The sequence below is a fragment of the Chinchilla lanigera genome, unplaced genomic scaffold (assembly GCF_000276665.1).
Source record: "Chinchilla lanigera isolate Chin_1 unplaced genomic scaffold, ChiLan1.0 scaffold00047, whole genome shotgun sequence".
Taxonomy (NCBI): Eukaryota; Metazoa; Chordata; class Mammalia; order Rodentia; family Chinchillidae; genus Chinchilla; species Chinchilla lanigera.
The window spans coordinates 14,752,801-14,772,285 of NW_004955448.1; the positions used below are offsets into that span (position 1 = coordinate 14,752,801).

At 35.1% G+C, this 19,485-nt stretch overlaps 1 protein-coding gene across 1 annotated transcript in view; it reads right to left on the reverse strand.

Annotated features, from left to right (window-relative positions):
• Window positions 1-19,485, reverse strand: part of Si (sucrase-isomaltase (alpha-glucosidase)) — a 90,984-nt gene that overhangs the window by 66,486 nt on the left and 5,013 nt on the right. Inside the window, exons 4-13 of the mRNA XM_005393136.2 lie at window positions 12,603-12,720; window positions 12,219-12,328; window positions 10,846-10,997; window positions 9,272-9,443; window positions 8,399-8,498; window positions 7,300-7,412; window positions 6,237-6,362; window positions 5,517-5,648; window positions 5,311-5,430; window positions 2,483-2,596 (exon numbers count right to left, since the gene is read on the reverse strand). Coding sequence (XP_005393193.1) covers window positions 2,483-2,596; window positions 5,311-5,430; window positions 5,517-5,648; window positions 6,237-6,362; window positions 7,300-7,412; window positions 8,399-8,498; window positions 9,272-9,443; window positions 10,846-10,997; window positions 12,219-12,328; window positions 12,603-12,720 — 1,257 coding nt within the window. The remainder of the gene's footprint in view (window positions 1-2,482; window positions 2,597-5,310; window positions 5,431-5,516; window positions 5,649-6,236; window positions 6,363-7,299; window positions 7,413-8,398; window positions 8,499-9,271; window positions 9,444-10,845; window positions 10,998-12,218; window positions 12,329-12,602; window positions 12,721-19,485) is intronic.

Below are 19,485 nucleotides of genomic sequence, written 5' to 3' on the forward strand. Positions count from 1 at the left end.
AGAAAAAACCTCCTGCTTGTTAGATTTGTAACACTAAATCCAGGTAGCTCAAAAATAAAGAGGCTTACCCTGCGTATACAAGGTGCTGGGTTTGATCCCCAGAGCCTCCTAAAAGTAAATAAATGACTAATAATAGTGATACCAAGAACATGATCACAACATATGTTTATATGATAAAGACAATGGAAATTGCCTTCAAATTTTAAAAATATTGACTAACAATTTTATTTTGAAATCACAGCTTCAGTCTTAATTATACCAAGAATAGTAAACTGATTTCTAGAGTGTAATGTTTAAGGTTAAAATTCAAAACCAGTGATACAGAAACTATAATACAAATCTAGTAAATTGAAAAATATTTTCAGAGTTGACATAAAAATTAAAGCTTATCAGTTAGACAGCAATGAGTATTTCATTTAATGGTTATTCCATCAGGAAAAATAACTGAGAGAGAGTGAAAAAATAGACAACCACCTGAGCAGCAGGAGTTGGCAATTATTCAACAGCTGGAAGCAAAAATAACCACAGTTTATTTAGAATATGCATGGATTTACTGATACTTACTGAGCACTGAAGTTGTACTGATCTCATTGTGTCTTAACTTTTAGGGATAAGCTAAGATGTTTCTGTATTAAGACTAGTAGTAAAAAAAACTGCCTCTCTTGATGCTGTTAACCTTCTCATCCTCTCCTCTTTGCAGATGATTTGCTGTCTACAGTGATGTAGGAAATTGAGTATTCTTTCTATACTACAAAAAGAATCACTCACAAATTCTGTTCTAATCAAAGTGTTACAACAGGGTCAAACAATTAAGCATCCACTGTTCCTTTCAATAAAGCAATAGAAATTATGAGTACAATTATCTTAGCTATCTTGTGTGTGCGTGTGTGTGCATGTACATATATATTTCTCTTCTTTCTTTCTTTCCTCATTTCCCACATACCAGTCATTCTTTCCTTTTGAGCAGTTTCTTTCCCTTTCAAAATATTATTGTACCTTTTAGATTATATCTACTCTTTCAGGTTCTTACACTAGGGAGACAACATGATATTTACACCTGTGTGTCTGATTTATTTAACTGATGAGTATGGTGTCTAATTACATTCATTTACCTATAAAAGCCTTGAGTGTATCTTTCTTTATAGCTGAGTAATATTCCATTATATAAAAATACTACATCTTGTTAATATATTTTGGTTCTTTTATCTTTAAAATAAAAAAGTTTTACAACAGAAAAAAATAAGACTGCAGAAACTTAAAATAAATAAAATAAATACTCGGATGAAAATAAAACTCAAGATCTGAAGATAATTTTTCAATTATTTCTTACTATAATTATATACAAACAGTGTGCTTTCATTGACTTAATGTTTACAAAGAAGCTAAAAATCTTTTAATCTTTTTTCTGTTGATACAATCATAGAATCCTGAAAATCATGCTCTTCACTAAATGCTATTTTGTAAGTAGAAAAAATTTTCTCATATTTGCATCTTCTTAATATACCAATATATAGGTATGAATAGTAAATATATTTAAATATTTTTGAGTAAATAACTAATAATTAAAATAATGACTAAATGAATAATAAGCACTTCATGAAAGTAAAAATAGTTTGCATTTAAATAGTCAAAGGAGAGAGTTAGCACACTTATTATATCTCCTACCAGGAGTACATAGTTATAACACTTTTGAACAAAATACTTGCTGTTCATTTTGTGTCCAGGTGCATCAGATGTTTGTATAAAATACAGATCTTCTGGGTCATTAGGGGATTCAGACTTACCAAAATCAAAAAACCTACATCCTTGACCATCAGTAAGCTCTGAATAACTAGAGATAAAAACAAAAACTCAAAGAAGCTTCCAAAAGCCCCAACTGTTTTCTTTAAACAATGTTATAACCTATCTAGGAGTTTATTTGTGGTTATATTTTTAGTTTGTATTTTATGAAAAAATTTTATGGCCAAATAGTAAGGAAACATTAAGTTAATACACTGCATTGGTCAACTACTTTCCCAAATTATAGCTCCCATTGCCATTTCTTGCAATAAAACAAAATCTGCAGCCAGTTTGTATTTGTTCTACTTTGTAGCTTGCTAAAACAAAGTTTCTAAATAAAGTGGGAACTTTTGCACATTTACATTGCTATAATTGTTGTACTATTACTGACTCATAAATGATTTTGAAAGGTGACTGCTATAGGCTCATCCCCATACCTCATTATCTGTTCTTCAGAGAAGTTCTTAGTCATAAAGATATAAAACCTTAATTACAAAATTGAAGATTTTCTTCCTATCAAGTTCATTATTACAGAAGTAAAATCTCACTTTACATATTCAGTTCTTGCTACTTTCTAACTTATAAACATGACAAGTATGATATTTATACAGTCTAGAAGAATATGAGCTTTTTATATTAAATACACTTTATGAATACTTCTATGATAGCTGAACAAAATCTCTGGTTTAAAATTGATACTTACAATCCAAAGTCCATCATAGTTCACTTCTTGATGGAAAATACTGCATTCATTTGCCCACCAATCTATGCAGCTTGGGTTAGTGAAATCAGGGAATACTGTTAATCCTGGCCATACCTAGATGAATAAATCATATATATATATACAAAATTTAAAGATGAAATTTCAAACTATTTGAGAAGCATACTAAAATTATTAGCATTATACCCTTGCATATTTTTGATATACAAGTCTGTCACCATCTACATTTAAAGTAATCTCAAGTTTAGTAAGAGATGCATTAATGAGATACCAGTTAAAATAAAGAGATAAAAACTGATTGTAAAGCATGTAGGAAGGCAAAAAATACGAGAACAAAGAAGGAGGCTACTATTTTTTATTTCAACTAAGATTATTTTAGAGCAATCTCATTGTTTAAGTTCATAAAAAACCAAAAATAACTATGTAGTCTCATCTGATAAAAATACACATTATTTTATTTCTAAGGGCATTTGTTTCCAATATGTTCGAGGTAAAACCTTTTCATCTTAATTTTTATCAACATATTTGAGCGAGACTTTCGATAACTATCTATTCCAGTCCAGTAATGTATATTACTTCATTTCCAAAGGCACTTGTTTTAAATAAATTCAAGGGAAAATATTTTTATTTTGATTCATTATCAACAATCTTGAGTATCACATTTAATATGTGCCTGGCACTGTTCCAATCACTTTATAATTATTGACACATGATTATTGGAAATTTAGTTTTATCATTGCCTTACAGGTCAGGGAGGTACTATATTAATTGCACCTTGCAACTGAGAAAAGTAACAGACAGAGAAGTTAAATCGCTTGTTCAAAGTCACAGTGCTAAGAACTGGTGCAGCAGGAATTCAAACCAGGGCAGTCTTACACCTGAGCCCACTGCAAGGCAAAAGCTTAAGTATGCTTTAACTTTGTAACGTGTGGTTCCTCCGATTATTTAATATTACTTTGCTTGCCATTTCCAACAACAGCATTAGACAAGAATAATTCAATTTTAAATAAGTTGGATGAACTATGCTGTTTTACATTTAAATAACTTATATTGAGTTTCCGATCTGCCTGTATCTCACATTATAGATCTTAGAATATATTCCTTGAATTCTTATTAGGTATTATGGGAAACAACATGTGTCTCAAATGCAGTTCATAATATTGAAGAAAGTATTTCACTAGAATCTTCAGTTTAAATACTATAATAAAAATAGAAAATTTTCATTGTTATAAATGATGCAATAGATATGGATTTTAGACTCCTGTCTCTTCTTGATTTATTTATTTTGACTAAATCACAGAAATGGAGTTACCAAATCATTGCATCTAGATTTTTAAGGTGTCTGATATGTCTTAAAAAGATGCCACCAAAAGAATATTGATTCTGAATAAAAATATACATCTGGGAATTAGGCATTCTCTGCACTCTGTTCCTCATTAGTTCTATGATCTTTATTTTACTTCTCAATAACCATCTTTTTTATGAAAGAATTTCAGTAATAGTTCTCTCATTATTTTATTGTGAAGATTAAATGTAAATCTTAAAACTCAGAAACCAATTTACGGTTACTCGGCTTATATTTGCCATTATTGTATATCAAACTCCTCCAGAAAGGCCTTAGAATTTTTGTAAGAACCTAAATTATATACCCTAATTTCAGAGCTTTAACTTCGTAGCTTTTAAATTGATATGGTGTCAATTTACTTTCTGTAAAATTTAAAGATTATTGGAATGTTTTTTCTACCAAAAATTCTCTTAACAAATAAAATACCCAACATGAAAATGAAGGTAGCCTAGCTGCAGCTGCTGCGGGGAAGCAAGTCCGATAACCACTCCTCTCGCTCCACGGGGGAGACTCCGGGACCAGAGACCCGCGGGAAGGCCGGTGACGCAGGGGGACCCCGGCAGAGCAGGCGCGGTGGGCAGTCGGGACTAGTGGCTCGGAAGAGGCTGGAGCAACAGTTCCAACACGAGCCAGAAGGTAGTAAGTTAGGTGAACCAGGCTTGTGCTTGTGGGCAAAGACACGCGGAACAGAGGTGGGTAGGCTGGGCGTCCCTCTTTATTTTTTTCCTTTAATTCTTTTATTTTTTCATCTGTTATTATTTTCTCCTTTTTTAAACAGCTGGGGAGAACTCCAGCCACAGAAAACTAATCCCATCCCCCAAATCCAGAACAAAGATCAGACCTAACTCCAGAGCAAATCCACCTGCAATCTTGGCTGAAGCACATGCTCTGGGATCGGACTCAGATTTATGACAGAGCTGCAGACCCTAGAAAATCTCTCTGCTTCTACTTTTCTCCGTCTGGTGGGCTTTCCTTTTGGCAGTCGGCTGGGTTAGCGAGTTTTGTTTGCTCGCTTTGGTTGTTTGTTTTGGTTTTGGGACTTTTTTGTTTTGTTTTGTTGCTGTTGGGTTTTTTCCCTTTTCTTTTCTCTTTTTCTTTCTGTCCTGCTGTTTTTCTTCTGTACATTTGAAGTTTTCTTCCCTGTGTGTGGTTATTTTTGTTTCCTGGTTTTTTCATCTTTTTTTTTTTCTTTTCCTTTTTTCTCTTTTCTTTCGCTAGCCTACCTCCTTTCTCATTCAGAATTTCGATCTCTACGTTTTCTTTTTGTTTTATTCCACTGGCCCTCTTTCACTCTTTCATCAATAATTTCACCAGTAGCCTGTTTTGAAACTGTTTTATTGTTATTTTTAATTTTTTCTCTTCAAAATAAAAAAAGAAAGCAAACACACACAGCACACGTTCTGAGAAGTTCCGATGTACCAGAACAGAAGATCAGAAGCATGCAAGTTTAATAAATAGAATTCACCTCTCCGATCAGTGGCGTGGTGCCGTCTGACTCGTTTATCCACACATGCTGTGCGCTACCTCTGTCATAAGCCGCATACGCGTCCCCGTTGGCAAGTCGGCTTGTAGCAATTGCAGGATCCTGACGAGAGAGAGGAGAAGCTATATAACCCACAAACTCATAAATTGTCAAGATAAAAAATGTTTTAATGTACAAACTGTCATTACCAAGATGATAACATATTTTTGTCCGTGATCATGCAGATCTCTGACAAAATCAGGGAGTCCATTAAATGTGACTTTATCATAAGTAAAATCTTTCTTATCTTCCATATAGTCAATATCAGTCACTTGTGTATCCTGAAAATTAGCATGATATGTTTCAATAAATAGTACTAATAGAAGTCTCCAACAGTCTTAATTTTTAACTCTAATGAATTTGTATTATAACGTAATGATTTAAAGGTAAATTAACTCATATTCTTTTAATGTCATGAAAGAAACAATGGAATTACTTGTAAAAGTAGTTTTTCTAATTCTTAAATATGCAAGCATTCAATGACCATAAATGTTTTTGCATGATGATTATTCTACACAGTAGTGTCTAGAGATAGTTAGATAGATAGAGATAGAGAGACAATTATGGCATGGAGAATAAACTAAATATTTAAACAGCAAAATGAGATCTATTTAAATTATTGAATGTGATTTTGTTCATAGCTAAACATACTCTGTTCTAGAAAAAAATAAGCATTGATCCATTCTGCAAAAATACATATATACAACTTTCAGTAGGTGTGAGCACTGATCCAATACACTTCACCATTAGAAGCACTATTTTAATCATACATACACATAGTAAATATAGCGAACAACTAGCTGCATCTGTTATTACATGGCAATGCTCAGCTTGCGGTGCACACTCCCCCAAAGCTTGACTCTACTCACATATGGTATGCCGGCTTCCCTGTTCCTTCTCACCACCTCCCTCACCACCTCCAGGGACCCGTAATTCCAGCGGCTCAGTTGGAACCCAAGACTCCAGTACGCCGGCATTGCTGGCAGTCCAATGAGCTTGAGGTAAATGAATATTTAATTAATTTCAATAAAGAGAAACATATCTGACATTAATAAATAATAATGGGCTTTTTATGCGGCAATGTCTCTATTACTTAACACTATCAACAAAGATTTAGTATTAACTTCATTCAAAAAATTTTCCCTTACATTTTGTTCAGAAACAATTAGAAATTAATGTTGTCCTTCTTTTACTTTGTTTTTTAAAAAGCACTCAAGAAAATAACAATTGCCAGGTGATATTTTATGTATCATGGAAAGTTAAGCGAGAGAATAAAAGAATAGCAACAAAAAATAATAAAATAAGAGGGAAATCTGTCACCTTTTATTTTGATCTGCTATTTTGATCATCTGCTATTTTGATCAAAACTGTATATAATCTACACCGTTATTTCCTATTCTCAGTGTTGAAAGTCAGATTCCTCCTCATGCTTTATTTCTCAAAATAAGTCATCAATAAGCAATGGTTTAATATGCATTAACACAAAGAAATCTAACTTCCAAATTCAGGTGCCTTAAACAAAAAATGTTTTTGAAAAGGCAGACATTTGAAGGTATGTAACATTATGTACAAAATATTTTGGGAAAATATATCATTTTGGGAAAATATATCGCTTGCTCATATCTTAAAAAGATAAGATTTATCTGGGCATTTTGATGCACAACTGTGATCCAAGCATTTGGGAGGCTGAGGCAGGAGGATTACACTCGTGTGTCCTGCCTGTGCAATGTAGGAGGACCCTGTCTCAAAATAAAAATAAAATAAGGCTGCAAAGGCTCTTAGTTTAATATCCAGTATTGCAAAATGTAAGATTTGAAATATATTTAGCTAATATTCTCCAGATACATAGGATAAAGTAATACTTAAATATATTTGTTAGATGAAGAAAATATACTCTAATGTAGTTTTGTAAAAAATAGGTCTGAAACACACCTCTTGGTACTGTTGAGTGACTTGCTCTGGTGAATCTCCTAGAAAGATGTAAAAGTCCAAAATGCCACCAGTAACTCTGTAAGTTACTATTGGAGTTGGCTGAATAAAAACCTCTACAAAACAAAAATAGGGAAAGTACACATAAGTAATAAAAAGACAGCAATAAAATAATTGCGATATGTATAGAAAATGCTTTTTGGTGATATTATTTCATACTATTTTAAATAATTAAGAGAGGGGCTGCAGATTTAGCTCAGCAGCAAAGATCCTGCCTGGCAAGTGCAAGGTTGTGAGTTCAATTCCTTATACCAGAAGAAAAAACAAAAGACAAAAGAAAAAAATAAATAAATAATTAAGAGAGGCAAGACACTGAGTGTGTAAATCACATTATGAGAAAAGTAGGGTGCAGGCATGCATAAAGTTCATGGTAGGGTAGCCTAGAATTTCTGTGGACAGGGTTGGCAAGGACTCCCCTGAAAACGGCATAGCAGTGGGTAAAGACTAAACATCTCAGAACAAACAGCATTCTCTCTAAAATATCCATTAATTATCTCAAGATTCTCTGAAAGACTGGATTGCTACAAATTAATTTCTATGAAAAAAATTAAAAGTTTTAGTTTAGCTCTGTTATATGCAATTAACTGGATAACTGCTCCTTCTAGAACATTAATCTTTGTAAATTTTATTCTCACTATTTCAGTTATGAAATGGATGTTCCACTCACATTTCAAAGACCCAAAGATCTTACATTTCTTCGAATCCTAATGGACTACAAATTGCTGTTACTGTTATCGCATAGAGATCCTGCTCTTTTTTAGCGGTAACAGCCTGTTAACTCATCTTGACAAAAGTGGCCGTGAGGAGGGACTTACTAATTTTTACAGATGTGTTTCTGCGTTGCTCCTAAGGGCAAAGAAAGCAGCTGTGTGTATTAACATGGAATCCTCTGCCCAAAATAGAAATGTGCATGGGAAAAGTTTTATTGTCCACTAACTTCAAATCTTCTGGCGCCTAATATCCGCGGCTAGATACAGAAACTCTTGAGCAGGGTGTCAGGTGGACTGTCTCTTCATCACAGGATCATGTAAGGGATTCTTACCCATTGCATTGCTGTTCATCAAAAACACACCGAATGACTTTCCCGATGTGTCTTCAATGCCCATGAAGAACGTCTGGTGACCGTATAAGTTGTGATTGTTCTGAAAGGCAAAAACATGAAATTTCATGTGTTTTTGGAGTAAGATTTACTATGCTAACAGTGTTAAAATGGCCTTTAACAACGCATCTGTTTTTATACGTTACTCTTATTTTTATACTAATTTCGTCACTATCTATAAAAAATTGCAGTGCAAAGCTTTTTACTTAATAATTTCACATGAAATCAATCAATAATTATATATATATGATTACTGTCATACTAAAATGTAAAGAATGGGTAAGAAAGCAAGGATATTCCCTACATAGGAGAATTTAGAAGTTCTTATGAGGTGAAAATTCAGATATGCTTTCAATGATATATTTTATGAATGATAAACCATCTCAAGTTTCAGAAAGAAAATCAACTCCTGTGCAAAAATTGGAAGCCACAGAAGATGACATATAGATGGAAAAGAAGTGCACCAGGATGTGTGAGGTGAAGTCCACAGTATGGGAATGCACTGTAGCATGTAACACATGGCATTTGGAATTATTCTAGCTTAATGAGCTTAAATATAAAGGTGATGTAAAAGGAATAACAAACCATGAAAGTGAAAAACATTCATAACCTGGAAACACCTCACTCAAACATTCATGAAATCTGTTAGTAACTAAGTTCAGGATTTAGCTACGAGGTTTCACCCCTCAAGTAAACAAGCTTCTGCATTAGATGTCACTAATGACCAGAAAACTTAATTGGTGACAGGTGAGTGATGGCTTGAAACAGGAAATTTAATTCAATACAATGTTTTCATTGATAACAAGAGTTTCTTACATCACCAGGAAGCTCATCTCGTGTGAAAATGGGCCACGTTTTCCAGTATAAATCATGGCGGAACCTCTTATGAATATGTTCCCCCAAGCCGTAAATATATTCACTGGGAAGTCTGGTTGAAATCTGTAAATACTGGTCAGAGTACACCAAAGGACCAATGCTGGTATCAAATCTGAACCAAGAAACAAAGAAATAAATGGTGTAGAAGCATAAAATATTCCATCAAATATGTGTGTCATTTAACATCATATAGAATATTTAATTTCAAAGATGTCAATGTTTATATGTGGTCCCATTTTAGGACAATACAAATTTTGTCATAATCAAAATTTGTTTAATAACCAATACAATTTTCTTCAAGATCATGAATCTAATGTTTGCACATGCATTCACTATACACCGTCACAACCCAAACACAAAGCCACAACTATTGTACGGCTCATAGATAACACACACTGAAAGAATAAAACTGGGATTTCAAAGGTCACAAGTAGCAGACAAAAGGTTTCAGGTATCTGCTGCACTCCAGGGACTCAGGGTTACAATGTAGCATTGCAGCGGCTTTAAGCCCTCTACCATGTACACTACAATTGACTTCCCTATCATTTTTTCCAAAAAGAAAACTCCTTCTACATTTTATGCAGACCAAGTCTCTACTACATGAAATTTTAAATGCCATTTCTTGCATGTAATATTTTTTACTTTTGTTAGCAAATTATAATTTCTTATATTTATGAAGCACAATGTAATGCTTTCATATATGTTATGGGATGACTAACGCAATTAACTAATATAGTCTTCACTCCATATATCATTTTCTATGGTGTGAAGATTTAGAGTCAATTCTCTTAGCAGTTCTGAAATATACATGGAATAATTATGTCCTGTTCCCCCAGGTGTTAATCCTAACCCTGAGCTCCATTGTACCCTCTGATGTTGATTTTGCTGGATTCCACCTGTGAAGATGGATTTTCATCATGTAGCATGGAGCCAACTGCAAAAGTATTAAATTACTTTCAATGAATATAATTTGATTTGGGCTATTGCTTAATGAACATTCTTGAGAAGGCAAGAGCTTTTTTTCAATTTCCAGGGAATTTCCAACCTCCTTGTACCTATTGCTCCACCAGCCAGCTGATAGATTCTAAGTGAAGATGTTCAGCCGAGATTCAGTTTAACTTACATAGAAGTATTTCAGTGTCACCATACAAATTAACACCATTAATACTACAGATTGGAAGCACAATGAGGTAGATACTGAGGACAACCTTCAGTAGCACTTCTACACTAACAAAGATACAGCCAAGGCTGTAATTATGCCAGGGGTCTCCACCTTCGCGTCCAGTTCACTCGGTTGGTATCTTCACGTTATTCACATTTCAGTGCCTTCCATGAGCGGGAAGCAGGAGCCTGTTGTCAGAATCCTCACAAAGTTTTGCACCAACTTTCTCATCAGAAAAAAGCTGTTCTTTGTGACAATGTAGTTATATTAAGATATCCTTATTCTACAAAAATAGAGTGAAATAGGACAGCTATTTAAATTTGTATAATTATAAAATAAAATTCCTGCTTACAAAGTTCTGCCGTTGCTTTTCCTTATAACTTTGATGCTGAAAGGCTTTTCTGTAACCTGCACGTCATACAGTGTTTCAGAAGCCGCGGGCCCGGTGTGCGGCTTTACAAACTGATGAGGAACTTCGTATCTTACATTATTGGGATCAGTAATCTGCAAGGATTTAAAGGAATTATCTTTGTATGGTTCAAAACAATTGTTTCATTTTAAAATTTTGAGTTACAAAATTCAAATAAAAAATAATGCATTCGGAAAATTTATTTTACCAACAGTTGTTCAACCTAAATTTTAACATTCGCGGGAGGTTAGCAGAGAGAACACACATCTATTGTTAAGAAATGGAAATATTTAATTAGTTTTTAAAGTTTTGCATATAAAATCAAGTAAAGAGTTTTATGGGCTGATAAAAGCTCTAAGATTGCAGTGAGTAATATTGACTATTGAATAGCACCTGTTTATGAACTGGATTATTCCTAGTGGTTTCAATTTTCATCCCCTTAGATAGCGCCAAAAGGATTTTAAATTTTATTTTAAAGATTTCAGGCTTTGAGATGTGACTCTGGGTGGATCACTTGCCAGACAGTGTCCAACATTTCAAAAATGAATAAATACATAAAATTTTAAAATCACTTCATTCCTATGAAATTGTTGGTAAAATGAAAATATATGATTTCTCATCTTCAGATTTTAAAAAAGAACAGGCCACTGGCTACTGTTGTGAAAGACAGTATGGATTTTTTTCCCAAATCAAGCAAAGAGCCAGGTGTGGTGGTGCACATCTATAGACTCAGTATTCTGTGTGGCTGAGGCAGGAGGATCCCAAATTCAAGCCCAGCCTGGACAGCTCAGCAATTTACAAGACCCTATCTCAATATAAAAAATGACCAAAGGGCTGCAGATGCAGCTCAGTGTGAAGGTCCTGGGTTCAACAACCAGGACTGCAAAATTAAAATAATAAATAAAATAAAACAATGAAGTGACCAGGACTAATATATTCAGCGAATATAAATTACATTCTTATGTCACTCTTAACATTTCTTCTCATATTAAATTTTAAACAAGTACTCCATCATAACCTGTAACTGAAATAAAAGAGTAATATTTATTCAATGTTTACGCATCTTAAAATAGTATACTAAATACTTGACATGGGCTCTATTATTTAAATTTTTCAAAACAAAGAATGGGAAAAACTATTAATATTCCTGCACTAGATTTGAGGAAACAGGCTTAAGTAGTGTAATAACGATAGCAATTAGTCTTTTTCTTTAAAATAAATATTTCTCAAGAAGGAAAATAGATTGATAGACCAAAGAGTACATTCATAAATTACATTTTATTATTAAATCTTTTACATGATATCAAAAACCAAACCTTGAAGTGGAAACGATTGGGTGTCTGATTTTCAGTTGTGAGGAGCACGTTGTTAATGTCATTTCCAAACAGAGTAGGAGAAGATATCCTGCTCAGCTGAACTTCAAGTCCTTCAACCAGGAATAAAAGAGCGGTCGTGAGTTAGCTTTTCCACACAGATGCGATTGTTAAATATATTTATTGTACAATAATGTATTTATCACAAATCACGAGAGCTTTTTAACTTGGAAAATACCTTCGTGGAAAAAATAAAATAGTCAATACTGTACAACCAATTTAAACATTCTGGTGACACACTTCTTATTCGATTCTATAGAAGATATTTTTTCGGAGACAACTTTCAGCTTTGTTTTTCTCTTAGAATGAAGAGGAAGCCCTTCTCACCGGCGTCCGTCGCTCTCCTTGCAGCCACGTCGTAGCCGTGATTGTCCACGAAGAAGCACCACGGCACCACCGAGTTGTTCCACGGCCTCCAGCAGCAGCCCCGCTGCGCGCACACGGCCTGACACACACGGTAAAGGGGGAGTCGGTCAGTGTCATGGTCAAATGCCCCCGGGCTGCTCTCCCAACAAATGCATGCTTTACATCTTCAAATATATAATATGGCAAAATGTCAGTTTTTTATTCCTGTCTCTGGGAAGATACAAAAACAGTGCATTAACTGAATTATTATAGGACATCAGATACTTAGGCTCTGAGTTTTGATTTACCGGATGAGTGATTCCGTGCATAATATTATAAGCACGTATTTTCAGAGTTCCTGCCCTGTGGGTAACTATAATTTACTTTCTTGAAACGGTGTTGATGAAGGAGACTTGAAATGCTAATTTTGTACTTACTATATCAAGAATATGGTGAAGTTATGACGACAAAAATATATACCTCCGTTAAATTCCATATAAGATTTTTAAGAGGAATATTTTAGAGGTTTATTAGTTTAACAATTATCTATTTTCTCCCTTCTAACTAGTTCATATGCCAAAAGTCACAAGAAATTACTGCAAATGTATTCAATAAACAAAACAAAATACTACATTTACAAATTTTATTATCTCCATGAAAAGATTATGTATGGGGGAAGAACCATAAATGTCTATGTAAAAGTTGAGCAATGCGGTGATACTACGCATTAAAATGTACTATTGAGTCCGGAGTGATGACGCCTGCCTGTAATCCCAGCACTCCTGACACAGAGGCAGGAGGACAGCCGTGAGTTCAAGGCCCACTTGAACTACATAGCAAGACCTTGTCTCCAAAATGAAATAATAAAATAAAATACTGTATTATTGAAAATCTACCTCATACTTAAATTTAACATTGTGTGACATGTTCATAATTTTATTTCCTATAGGGTTATAATTTTTTGCTATATCTAATAAAAATACTTTAAAAGTACCATATTAAGCCAAATAAGGTAACTTTGAAAATATTTATTAGTACATTGCAGTATGTTGTGCATAATACATTTTTATTTTTGGTACCAGGAATCAAACTCAGGACCTTGTGTTTTCCAAGCAGGTGCTTGTGTCACTGAGCTATATCCCTGGCTTAACATAATACATCTTAATTCTTTCATTTTACTCTCTCTTATTTTTACTTTGGCTGTAGATACACAAATAGCACCCATACATACATGCATAACATATATATATATATATATATATATATATATATATATATTGCAAAAACCAGTGGAATTGTGTCTAACAATTCTGGAGTGTGGATGGCTATTTGAATCTAGTGTATGTACCACGTTTATGAAATAGTTTTACCACTAGCTTTCCTATAAAAACATTCCCACCAGTGCAAAGACATTGTTATACAAAAATTACCATTTCCAACAGCTGACCTTGATTTAAAAAAAAATATATATATATATATTAGTACAAAGTAAAGTGGTAGTATTACATAAGAAGTAGTAATTTGGAAGGGTATAAAAAGTGATTTTAAAACACAAGAGAAAAGAAGTAGAGTATAACTGCATTTTGACAAAATAAAACACAGTAAAATACATTTCAATTAAATTTCTCAAAGTACACATTGTTTTCTAGGGCCGCCATAACAACCATGAAACTAGGTGAATTAAAACAATGGCTCTGGAAGCTAGAAATCCTAAATTAAGGTGCTAGGAAGGTCATGTTGCTGCTGAAGGTACACAAAGATTCTAGTGGCTCCTGGCAAACCTTGGTATTCTTTGGCTTATGGGGCACTACTCCAATCTCTGCTTCCTTCATGAGAATTCTTCGCTGTCTGTATATCACCCTCTTCTTTTATAAGAGCACCAGTGGTTATGTTTATGCTACTTCATAATCCAGTATAACTTCACCTTAACTAATTACATCTGCAAAAGCCCTATTTCCAAATGAAGTCACATTTTGAGAATTCAGGCAGACATTGATTCTTTTGGAAAATATTATTTACTTCACTGCATATACAAACCCAAGTATTAGTTTTAAACTATATATTCCCTTACTGCTTTTAAATGGTATTAATGTTAGTGTATCTTATGAATATTTTGGTATTTATGTAAGTTTAGTTGTTGTCTCCATCAGTTTTCCTGTTGATGAGATGAAACATTTTTCATATAAAACCTAAAGCAGGCAGGTTTAATTTGACTAAAGATTTCAGGTTTCAGTTCATGGTTAGCGGGACACAAGACAGAAGCATCATGGCAGGAGGCTGTGGTGGAATGAACAAGCTCATCTCGTGATGGTCACAAGGTGGAGCACAGTGAGAGGGTGCCGGCGAGAGACAGAGCTTGCTGAGGCGTACCACTGAGGAGCTGCCTCCCACGGAGACCCAGTTTGTAGGAACTCATCCAACTATAAGGGGGTACAGCACCCTCACGACTCAGTCAACCTCCCGGAGTCTCTTACTCCAGTCAGACTGACATGACGGTTAACTGGCACAAGTCTAGTCCTTGAATTAACACTTACTCATATCTCCTTAAACCATCCTTCAATTCCAAATAAACACAAGAACGTCAATGATTCCACTTAACATGATTCAGCTCTTGTACATAAAACTGAACATGAAGTAATCCCTCCTTCAAAGTCTCAAAGGTTCCAGCTTTGCTCCATAATCCAACCCAAAGCCTCTTCTGAGACTCAAGGCAAGGTTAATACTAAAACTCCCCTGTAAAAATGAAAATAAAGCTACATATTCTCAGGATTAAACGGCATAGAGCTAATATTCTCATTGCAAAATGGGAAAATGTAAGAGAAGAAAAGAATTGGGCAAAAGCAAGACCAAAACCTAGAAAGGCAAAGAATAACTTCTGTAACTCTGGTACTGGCATGTGAGATACATGGTTGTTATAAGTGAGTTCTAGACAGCTCAGGCAGCCCCACGCCTATAGCCATGGAAGTTTCAGCCCATGGCTTCTTCCTGAGGCTGGCTCGCTCTGGTTCCTGCGGATTTGGGCAGACGTTCTATGTTTCTGGAATCTCTGACTTCCTGTGGTCAGCACTGTGCCTTCAGATTCATTCCCACAGCCTCAGATCTCCCTTGTCACGGGCACATTGCCTGGCATCCACAGCCTTCTTCTGAAGTCTGTGTGGAGGCCTCTATGACCCCACAGTTCTTGTGTTCTACATGTCTACAAAACCTGCATCTCAAGGATGACACCAAGGTCTGCCGCCAGTTTGCATAGAAGCCAACCCCAATGGACTATAGCTACAGTGTCCTCTGAGTGACCAAACAGCTAAGAGCACTGCAATCAGTCCAGGGAATTAATTCCTGAAGCAGTCCTTCTCTGGCACGGGGCCCAGCAGGTCTGTTCTCAAAGGAAAAGTTTACACTTTTGCAACTCTGAGTCTGTAGTAGGTGGAGTTTAACTGATTTCAAAATCTCCTTAAGGCACCTTGCATCCAGGTTAAAAACACTCAGTGTCTTTAATGACACTAATCCCTTCAACAAGCAGCACTCTCTTTGGCTCCAAGTTTGCACATGATTCCACTTGAGCCAAAACTTTAAAAATCTTTAGACTTTACTTTATACTCCCAATTCTTGCTCCCAGATCGGGTTAAAAGATAATAAGTAGCACTTATGCAACAGTTTGAAATTTCCTCCACCACATCCATTAGTCCACTTCCCGTAAACTCAGCTTCCCACAAATTCTCAGGACATCAGCAAAATATGGACACAGTGGCCTCTTGTCCAGTTCCTCATAGAGCTCTTGTTCCTACTGGGGACTGCATAAGCCTGGCCTTAACTGTTTGCCTTTCTATCAGCACTCGAGTCCTCTGGGCTAAGTTCTCTTTACAACGGCCTAGACTGCATCTGTGAACCACTCCAAACACTTCCTGGAAACCAGTTCCAATGGCTTCTGAAACACGATGCTGGGTGCAGTCAGAGCCATGACCCCACTTCTCCGGTAGCAATTGCATGCATGGGCCTGTTTTCCTACTGTTGAACAAAATGTCCAACATCTGCCATTTAAAGGAGGAGAGGTTCAATTTAGCTCGCAGACCCATGGGTTCAATCCACTGTTGGGAGTCTCAAAGGAAAAAGTATCATGGTGGGTATTCTGTGGGTGGAAGCTGCTGCCTTCCTGTCCAGCAAGCACGACACAGGCCAGGAGCGCCAGCCGTGGTTATGTCCTCCAGAGGAGCACCCCGGTCCCCACCTCGGAACGGGCCCCGCTTCTTAACAGCACGTTTAGATGTGCACATCAGTGCCAATCAAGATAGCACCGATGTGACCCAATCGCCCTTCCAGGACACTCTTAATCTAGTCAAATAGACAATTAAGATTAACTGGCATAGCTATTATTATTATTCAGGATTAGGAATTTTTAGAAATATTTTTCATTCCTCAACTAACTTCATGCTTCTTTCTCCTTCCCTTGAAAAGCCACAAAATTAAAACACATCAAAAGGTATAAGCTCTAGAGAGAAGAATGCAACCAGTATGTCATATTCTTCATTATAGTTGTGTGTGATTGTGTACATATACAAGGCTAAAATTACAGGTTAATACATAGGACAGTACATCTTGAGATGGCTAACTGTTAGAAAGTGAATTATATCCCTCTCAAATTCCTACACTGAAACTCCAGCTACCACTCTGATGAGATTTGGAGGTAGGACTCTTAAGACAATAGTTAAGGTTAAATAGGGCCATACGTAAGGGACCATAGTCCAGTCATTGTATTGTCTTTATAAAGAGAAAGGGAAACCAAAAATTTCTCTCTCAGTGTGCAAAGAAAATACTATGTGGTGACACAAAAAGAAGCAGCACTTTGCAAGCCTGGGGGAAAGACCAGTTCTGATGGCATCTTTACCTCAGCTTCTAACCTCCAGAACTGTGAGAACATAAGTGTGATACAAGTCTCTTGTATGTTTTTGTAACAACCTGAGCTAAATAACTCACTTGGGGTAGAACAGTGATTTTTTAAATTCCTATGCTAATGACATAGTCCATATTTTCTTACTATAATTCAATGTGTGTGCATGCTTTTTTTAATTAAACAATAAGTTGTATGTACAATAAGTTTAGTGTAACCAGTTCTTTCACTTCCTTCTACATCTCTATCTATCTCTATATCTCTATCTCTATCTACCTCAAAGAGAATTATTACACTCAAAGCTTAAGGAAAGTTATTAGAACATAATCTTTCTAAAAAATTAAATATCAACCAGCTGTTTTGGACCATATAATATTTACTTGAATGCTATGACTGTCATACTTACAATTTTAAGTGTGTATGTATTAAGGTAATAAATCACATTTAGCTTATTACTTGAGATGATGGAAAATTAACATGAGCTGTTTTTAAAAATCTTTCAAGATATTAGTGAAAAAAAAACCTGTTAAATTGTACAGTTATGCAGCAAATTTTTAAAAACCTGCATGAGCGTTTAAATAAAATTCTCTTTGAAATAGGAAACATCTCCTAAAGGAGTAAAAGACAAAGTATTACTCTTGTCCTTTTCTGAACTTCAGGAAGATTTTATTTTCTCATCTTGTCATCGTTTGTTCTTCATCAACAGTCTATAGTAGAAAAATATTATCCCAGAAAATGAATTGGAGAAAGTCAGAAGATGCTGGTTCACGGATAGAGGCTGTTGTGTTTAGAGAATATGACACAGCTCTGGACTTTGCAAGTCTGCCTTTCAGTTCAACCTTTCCTTCTCATCTAGCAGGAGAATGACCTTAACATGTTCATTCAGCCTTGAAAAATTCTCTCAAGTATAAGTTTAAAGTTTAATGAATGAGAGCTTTTGTTAAACCAGAAGCCCACCGTAAGTTTTATTAAATTCCAACTTTCTTAGTTAAAATATCAAGACAACACTTAAGTTCACTTGACAGCAGAGAACGCGTCCTGGTGGTGTAACGCTCGCCCAGTACGTGAAAGGTGTGATATCCAGTACTAAAAAGCGATTCCTTTGGATGTGCTAAGCTGTTTTAAAAATAGTTCATTTTGTTTTCTAAAAATGGCAAAAGTAAATACATTTGCTAAAACTGAATTTATTTTATTTATAAGTTTGTTTCACATTGAAAACACTCTTTGGCAACCTCACAGGCTGGACAGGTGTTAAAGACCAATAGTAGGCGCGAGTACTCTAGGCCATTGGCTGTGATGTACTGTTTCTCTGCACGTCCCTTAGGGCTCCTAGTATCTCAGTGGAATTATCCTTCAATCATTTCTTGAGGAGACAATTAACCAAAAAGAACACCTGGCCATGTCCCTCAGTGTGTCAGCAAATACTATTATCCACATTTTTTAATCACTGGATAGGCTATAAGACTTGTTTTTAAAGTTTCCCAAAGGAAAAAGTATCTATTCAGAATTTGCTTGATGAACTGACTTGAAAATTATGGCTTAACTGTGATGTAACAAATTTATGTTGGACTAATAGAAATTTTATAGTTTATTTTGTTATTCTATGTGAGGTGGAGGACATTGGAAGAGGCAAGATTTAGACATGCATATTATAGATTTTGCAAAACATAGATATATGATATATTCATATATCATATATATTATATACATGTATATATGCACACATACACTCATCCATTGACTTTTATTCCCACACAGTTTTATGAATAAAAAGTCAACTTAGGGTTACATCAATCTGATCAGCTACCCTTAATTTTCTCCATAATGCTGCTTCTCTCCTAATTGTCAAAAAAAAAAAAAATTAAAAAGTGAGTGTTAATTTCCACGGAGTCTTTTCAATGGCATTATCATAAACATGCTAAAGAATAAAGGCATTCTCATCTAAATTGTCTGTATTTCCAAACATTATGTCTTCTTAAA